This window comes from Cydia pomonella, chromosome 14, assembly GCF_033807575.1.
Source record: "Cydia pomonella isolate Wapato2018A chromosome 14, ilCydPomo1, whole genome shotgun sequence".
Classification (NCBI taxonomy): Eukaryota; Metazoa; Arthropoda; class Insecta; order Lepidoptera; family Tortricidae; genus Cydia; species Cydia pomonella.
The window spans coordinates 13,997,119-14,004,905 of NC_084716.1; the positions used below are offsets into that span (position 1 = coordinate 13,997,119).

General features: G+C 40.8%; 2 protein-coding genes across 2 annotated transcripts; one reads left to right on the forward strand and one right to left on the reverse strand.

Annotated features, from left to right (window-relative positions):
* The first annotated feature begins 2,514 nt into the window (after nucleotides 1–2,514).
* LOC133525007 (uncharacterized) lies at nucleotides 2,515–6,248 on the forward strand. Its single transcript, XM_061861190.1, has 3 exons — nucleotides 2,515–3,522; nucleotides 3,620–3,932; nucleotides 5,210–6,248. The coding sequence occupies exons 1-3, from the start codon at nucleotides 3,383–3,385 to the stop codon at nucleotides 6,026–6,028; spliced, it is 1,272 nt and encodes a 423-aa protein (XP_061717174.1). The 5' UTR covers nucleotides 2,515–3,382; the 3' UTR covers nucleotides 6,029–6,248.
* LOC133525008 (uncharacterized) lies at nucleotides 3,802–7,488 on the reverse strand. Its single transcript, XM_061861191.1, has 2 exons — nucleotides 6,412–7,488; nucleotides 3,802–5,016 (listed from the first exon to the last, which is right to left on the reverse strand). Exons 1-2 carry the CDS (start codon nucleotides 6,568–6,570, stop codon nucleotides 3,964–3,966), a joined length of 1,212 nt encoding a protein of 403 aa, XP_061717175.1. The 5' UTR covers nucleotides 6,571–7,488; the 3' UTR covers nucleotides 3,802–3,963.
* Between the last annotated feature and the right edge of the window lie 299 nt (nucleotides 7,489–7,787).

Genomic DNA, 7,787 nt, shown 5'->3' on the forward strand with positions numbered 1-7,787 from the left:
TCATTAAGCCATCATTGAATAAAGCCAGTGGATAGGGAGCCAATTCATACTCCAAATGTGATGCTAAATGTTCATCATCCTTCTTGGCAATCGCAATCCTTTGAAAAAGAAGCAATGGATCGACAACTACTATCTCATCATTAATCTTGACAGCACTGTGCATGGCTCCCAATGATAGAACTTTGTCTTTACGCTGTAGTTTTACGTCTGCGAAGTTATTCCCCAGCGTTTTTTCCATGAGCTGTTTACCAATTTCTTCTGCAAGGTGGCAATTAACTTTGCTATTTCCAACAATACCAGTCGATAAGGACATGAGGTTTCCTGTCTTTGGGAATGGGTAATGATCCATAAACCACGCGTAAAGCTTTTTTCTGTCTTCTTGATCCCTGCGCTGACGAGACAAAAGAAGATCTGCATGTTGATCTCCCGAAGAAAAATATACTCCACTAAATACCTCAAGTGCAGAGCAGATGGCATGACTAACAACCGTCGCTTGTAACCATTTTGCCAGTGTTGAATCCGTGATTCCCCTTCCTCGGGTCATTCCTCCACAGCTCTTCATGCTGCGCATCAAGGTCTGCTCTATGGTCATGTCTGACCAAACTCCAGACCAAAAGGTATCGCCTCTTCTTATAGTGAAATATCCTTTTTTTACAAATAACTGATATTCGTGGGGCGTCATTCTTGTTTCAAGCTGAAGCATATCTTGCAGATACAAATGTGCACATCGTGCATATTGGAAGTGACCGCTGGCATGAAAAAATGGAATCATTTTGTGGACACAGCTAAGATGACCCTTCCAATCACCAGCTCGCTCTGCAGCAATGAACTGTTTCATAATAGTCACCATGTGGTAGTATTGGATCCATAATGCAGCGGTAGGTCCATTTTCTTTTAAATCATTTAGTTTATTCATAATTTTTGACTGAAGTGAAGTCAACTGCTCATTGTTCATTATTTTATCTTCACTTAGAGGCTCAGTTCGCATGTCTTTTAAAAGGGTATTTATAGTTTCCTTTTCATCGTCATTAATATCCATATCATTTAAAATCATTTGTGACATAGTCGTGTGGACTAATAAATGTGCACGAACTGCTCTTGCGTAAGCATGACCGCTCAAAATGTGTTCCACTGAGTTTGGAGCAAAAATATTGCATAGTAGATCCCTTAGGCCACTTCCTGCCATTATGTGTCCAATGCAACCCAGGTAAGACATTAACATATGGAACCCGCCAAGCCTCACGATGATATTTTGTATATTTGGATCATCTCGACTAGATGCAATAATATCCCGAGCTTTTATATAAAGAGGTAGATCAAATGTGACAAAACATGTTTGGGTCAGGCACCGGTCCGTGGCACATTTCAATGCAGTGTATATTGTGTCATAGTCAGTTGGAGGTGAAGTTATGAAAGGTAAGGGGATAACAGCACTTTTATCAAAGTTCTGGCTTGGCTGAATACATCGCATGAAACCTTTCCATTCGGGTACATCAGGCACTTCGAGCCACTTGCCGCTTATCCATAACATATCACTTAGACTTGGTACTGTCATGTCTTGGTGTAACAAATTTGATTGGTTAACATCTTGTATCATAATTTGTTTCAGTCCTCCCTTAGCTAGCCTGCTATATGTATGCAGTTGCTGGACTCCCAACGTTCCGGTTTGTGTAGCAGTGGGAGCTTTAGTTATTTTTTTTATTGCATTTCCAGGTGGTACCGATTCAGCAGGTGTAATGCACGAAATGCCTCCCATGCTATGAAACGTGTTCAGGCCGTCTAAAGTAGCCACATTAAAGTCTGCATTGTCAAATACAAACTGCGCGAAAGTTTCAGGCGGTAAAGGTGGTTGGTCGTGATATATTGCAGACAACTCAAGCATGGTAGCATCGTAGTAAGAACCACTGAACCCTAGATTAGATAGAAGATCTAGTAAGCTTCTTGAACCGAACTTTCTGTGGATAAAAAACGCAATCCCTTGAAGCACCGAAGAAATGAAGCTTCTCGGCCGAATTATGCTGATGATAGAATGTGCTAATGCAATTAATCTTATTTTGGTTTTCTGATCATTCGTCTTGCGGGTGAGAAGTGCATCCAAAAATAAGTTGAGTGATTCAGGGATTACGGTCTCTGCATCGTCAAGAAATGTACCACTGGGTGAGTAGTGACTCGTTTCATAGACGCGAGACTGCACATCCTGCTTAATTATCATTGCTGCCGTTTTCACTATTCTTAGGCGTTCTTCATTCTGAGTTTTACACTGCGAGCTGTACCATGTCTCATTTAAGATCTTGTGCCCAATGTCACGGAAGCATACAACGGTTTTATGTGATTTTAAATCACTAATCAATATTCTATCGCCATATATCTCCTTAAGTTTAGATTTAACCGTGTCTGTAGTTGGCTTTTGCCCGGTAATTTGGTTCATCAAATGATCTATGGACATTTGAGAGTCTTTATTTTGTTCTATGAAACATTGTATTTGTTCCATGGCTTTAGAGACATATTCTTCCTTAGGACGACCGCTATTTTTCCCTGTAGTAGATTCACGTGTCAAGAAAAAGCGCTTATAGCAGTCGACGTGGTATATACCTCCAGCGGCAACAAGATCACCGGTATTTGTTATTCTTCGAGAAACGTCATTGCCCCATTCATCATTCCGCTTTTTAGCAGCATCCAGAATTGTAGTAGAGAATTCTAAACTGCGAACCGGGTATATCTCACGACGTCTTTCTTTAGGTTTTTTCTTTTCTTTGGCATAGAATTCATCATCTATTCGTTCCGTACAGAAGAGGCACTGTGAATTAAAATCGAACAGCGGCTGCAATGAGCGCAAGCCAGGTGTTACAGCAGAAGACGTAGATGGCCTTGATTCTCTTAGATCAGCAATTATTGAACTGGTTCGTGTGTATCGTTTTCTACAATTACTATGAACAACAACACTATTACTATGAACAACAACACTTTTTACGCCTGCCAGCTGAATATGTTTTTCGTCCTTTCTATGTTTACTAGCCTTTATCAAGCTTTCAATACCTTTTAGGGATACTACAACACGGTCACTCGTCACTTCCTTTTCACAGATTGTACACTTATCAGTCATGATGGTTGCATTTTTTAACAAATAAACCAACGAAATATTAACTATTAACGCGACACATTTGCGAACAAAAGCAGGGTGCGCATTCCGTAAGCGTTGTGAGCGTACTGGCGAGTGTCGAGCGAGGCCGCGTAAAGGTGGGTTCCCACGACCCGTGTTATTACAGGCCAGGCCGGATCGCGCCACGTCTGTGGATGCCTGTGCGGCTGATTGCGTCTCGCGCCGAGCCATTCCAACGGCGCGAGTCGGCCTGTACCCGCCTGTCGTTAACGCCAGTCCAACATGTGTGATGATACGGAGCGTATGGCTGCGTGTGCAGCCGCTGTGGTTTTATTCAGTGGTCAACTTTTGATAAACCAAGCAAAAAGAAAGCAGAAGAAACGACGCTGGTGGGTGTCGTCATTCAACAAGAGCCGATCAAGGTTGGGAATTTTAACTAACTCAACCCGATTATGTATATTCTATAATCTCCTTATTATATTATAGCAGTAGAATCATATTTTCTTTTATTACTTACAGATATAATGCAACTGATATGCTGAGTGATTTTGTACGGGAACCTAGCAAAACATTTGAAAATTTCTGCAGAATGTCTCAAGATGATTTCACATTCCTTCTAAATAAGATTGGTCCTCATATCTCAAAGATTGATACGAACATGAGACAGTGTATACCGACTCAAGCCCGATTTGCTATTGCACTCAGATTTCTGGCTACTGGAGATAGTTACAAAAGCCTCTCATACTTATTTAAGGTTTCAATACAAACAGTCTCAAGATGCGTTGACGACGTCTGCAAAGCCATAATGCAAGAATTAAGGGAAGAAATAAAAGTAAGTTGTTACGTTCTTAATAATATTTATTTCAAGAAAAATCTACATTTTGAGACTCATAAAAATCTTTTAGTGATATATTATCTGAAGTCTGATTGGTACTTGGCGATTTTTGTGGATTAGGTATGGTTTGAGTGTATGGTGCTTGTGAGGGAGTATGTGGATTGGGACTCTGGTAGGCCGGAGACTGCGATGCTGACGATGGTTGGGAATGGAATGGAGGTGGAAAACTTGGCGAACCCTGTGGAGACTGGATACTTGGCGACTGTTGTGGATTAGGAATGGTTTGAATGTATGGTGCTTGTGAGGGAGTATGTGGATTGGGGCTCTGGTAGACCGGAGACTGCGATGCAGACGATGGTTGGGAATGAAATGGAGGTGGAAAACTTGGCGAACCCTGTGGAGACTGGATACTTAGCGATTGTTGTGGATTAGGAATGGTTTGAATATATGGTGCTTGTGAGGGAGTATGTGGATTGGGGCTCTGGTAGACCGGAGACTGCGATGCAGACGATGGTTGGGAATGAAATGGAGGTGGAAAACTTGGCGAACCCTGTGCAGACTGGATACTTAGCGATTGTTGTGGATTAGGAATGGTTTGAATGTATGGTGCTTGTGAGGGAGTATGTGGATTGCTCTGGTAGGCCGGCGAGTACGATGAAGACGATGGTGAATCCTGTGGCGAATGATAGGGGCTCAAGGGTCGCAGAGGTATGATGGCAGTCGCTCCAGAGTAATAACTTGGTTGATGAAATTGTTGTTCTTTTTCTCGTCGTTTCAGATTAAACACCAAATTGTCTATTTCTAACATGGCTACTTCTCGTGTGTCATCCTGTAGACCCCTCAATTTTTCTGCTAATAATTCACAATACAATGAAGATACATCTTTTCGTGACGTTTGGCCTAATTGTTTGAGATAAGTGTATGCTTCATCCATACGATTTTGAGTCTCATCTAGTTTCCTTTTTTTCTTTGGGATTATTTTTGGAGTTTTGAATGTAATGTCCTGTTCTTCACTACTTTCTAAATTTTGGATTGATTCGTCACGTTCATCCTTACTGTCATCTTCACTCTCATCTGTTATCTGAAAGTAATCGAGAACGAAATATGAGACTTTTTTTGTGGTACTTGTTGTCTAACTTTTTACCTTTTGCTATAGCTTTCTAATTAGTCACTTGAAATATAAACTGTCTGAAAGCGAATCCGGAAGATAAAAAATTAGACATATATTAGACGTATATGGCCTTATTTACAATAAACATATTATTTTGTTACAGCTGCCACGGTCATCACACGAATGGTTGGAGATTGCAGAAGAATTTAATGGCAAGTGGAACTTCCCTCATTGTATAGGGGCACTAGATGGAAAGCATTGCGTGATGCAAAGTCCTATTCACAGTGGATCAGAATATATCAACTATAAAGGAACATTCAGCATTGTACTTTTAGCTTTGGTTGACGCTGACTACAACTTTATTTTTGTGGATTGTGGTTGCCAGGGAAGAATAAGCGACGGTGGTGTGTACAGAAACACGGAGTTCCACAAAAAACTATGTCGTTCTGAACTGGATATACCACAGCCGGATTTTTTACCATCAAAAGAAGAAAAGATGCCCTACGTTTTCGTAGCTGATAGTGCATTTGCCCTAACTGTTAACATGATGAAGCCATATGCTGGGAATCATAACAAAGGAACAAAAGAAAGAGTCTTCAACTATCGCTTGTCAAGAGCTCGACGAATAGTCGAAAACGCTTTCGGAATCATGTCTTCTGTTTTCAGAGTACTAAGGAAACCTATTCTCTTACAACCCGACAAGGTAACGGACATAGTTATGACTTGTGTCTTATTACACAACTTTCTAAGGAGATCTAAAAAATCAAGGCAAATATACACACCAGTGGGCATCTTCGACACTGATCATGAAGGGGTTATTCAACCCGGCTCTTGGCGAAATGACCAAGAAGGAATGAGTTCCCTACTACCACTGAGATCTTTACCAAGAAGAGCTGCTGTTACTGCCAAGAGCGTAAGAGATAAATTTGCTGAATACTTTGTAACTAATGGCGCAGTTTCGTGGCAGAATAACTATTCATAGGTTAACCAAGGCATACGGGAATCGGCCTTTGTACAGTCAGCCACAGGTCAACCTACCCATTTCCGGTCGTCCTGTCATGTAAAAAAGGGTCACCTAGTTAATTACAAATACCTTGGAGAGTATGTACTCAGCTTATGTAAGCTAGCTCTTTGAATTAAAAAGTATCTGAGAACTATCTCAAGTAGTTAAATTTTCTTTCACATACTCTTTAATTAAAAGAGCTAGCTTACGTAAGCTGAGTACATACTCTCCAAGGTATTTGTAGTTAACTAGGTGACCCTTTTTTATTCTTATAAAATATAAAGAATAAATACGTAATAAGTAATAAATTCATAATTATATAAGTGTAATGGGAAGATTAGACACAAATAAAAGTTACTCACCATTATTGTAGTTTTAGTCATTTTTGGTTTATATACGTCATCCAAAAATTTTGCCATTATGTCGTAGAATGGCCATTCCGGTTTATAAATATCATCGGTGCCACTACCCGTTTTCGTAGACTCCTTGATTTTAACTTTCAGCTTTCTGTAGGTAGACATCAAATTTTCTTTTTGAACTCCTTGATAGGGATAGTTCCACTTTTTAAATTAGTTTTTATCCGTGACCACGCATCATGGACATCGTTCTTGTTTTTATGCTGTGGTGACGAGCTATTCCAAAGCGCTGGTTCATTTTCGTAGAGAGTTAAAAATTCGAATATTAGTTCGTTCGTCCACTCCATCATGTGTGCGTGTACGCGCACTCGCTGTCCCAGGTGAAATGAACCGACGCAGACGCGCCCCTACAGGTCGCGACAGGCACCGTCGCGCCGCGCCGCGCCGCGCCTTTGAACTTACCGACTCCCGGCGGATCGAACGGGTGACGACAGGCGACCACAGGCCACATCGGATGCGACCATTCCCACTATCTGTCGGCCTGTAAAGGCGCGGTCAGATCTGTGAAACAACGGGCCGTGGGAACCCGGCTTGAGATTCGGGGGGGTGCGCAGGCGGTGTGCGGTACGAGACGCGGGAGGGGCTTAGCGCACAAGCGTCGGGCCTGCCAGTTGCTATGCGGCCGCGAGGCAAACAACGAATTATGACGGTCTCTGTGGCGCGACTAATCGTCTTTGTCAAATTTTAACGATTTTTATCACTTTCAACACTCTGTATCTCCTAAAGTATTGACCGTAGAGTAATATGGTGTAAACATAAGTTATAGGAAATTTAATATAGATAATTAATGTAGAAGTCACTAAAGAGATATTTTAAATAGTTTTGGAGTTATAATAAAATAAGGTGAAAAAGAGACCTTTCTCCCCCCCTCCCCCCTCCGGCTCCGATCCCACCATCGGGGATTTTTAGTATATTCATCTGGACATCTTTAGGAATAATTGTACCAACTTTCAAAACTACACGAATTATTTGGTCTGATCAAAGATTTCGATGCTAATTTTCTTAGGCTAATTGACACTTCGCTGATTCATCAGTTAAGCCGCGACCTCGCGGACATGAAACTATGTCGTAATATCAGTATATTAAGGTAAATTAAATAAATTCTCTATAGACCCGTCGTAATTTTATAATTATGTGTACAAAACACGAAAGTTTAAAGTTACACTAACGCTCAATGCGCAAGATTGAATAACATGTTTTTATACAGGGTGGGGTGTAGGGTATTTTCAGTTTAAAAATAAAATTAAAAAAAAAACTAATAATTGTACAATATTTTTAATAATAGTTTTAAAAAATTCAGTTACTGGAAATTTTATGACTTA

Coding starts and splice junctions, on each gene's coding strand:
- LOC133525007 (XM_061861190.1), top strand. CDS start 3,383: ATGTGTGATGATACGGAGCGTATGGCTGCGTGTGCAGCCGCTGTGGTT. Junction 3,523..3,619: donor TTCAACAAGAGCCGATCAAG/GTTGGGAATTTT, acceptor TATTACTTACAG/ATATAATGCAACTGATATGC. Junction 3,933..5,209: donor AATTAAGGGAAGAAATAAAA/GTAAGTTGTTAC, acceptor ATTTTGTTACAG/CTGCCACGGTCATCACACGA.
- LOC133525008 (XM_061861191.1), bottom strand. CDS start 6,570: ATGTCTACCTACAGAAAGCTGAAAGTTAAAATCAAGGAGTCTACGAAA. Junction 5,017..6,411: donor TGACTAAAACTACAATAATG/GTGAGTAACTTT, acceptor GATTACTTTCAG/ATAACAGATGAGAGTGAAGA.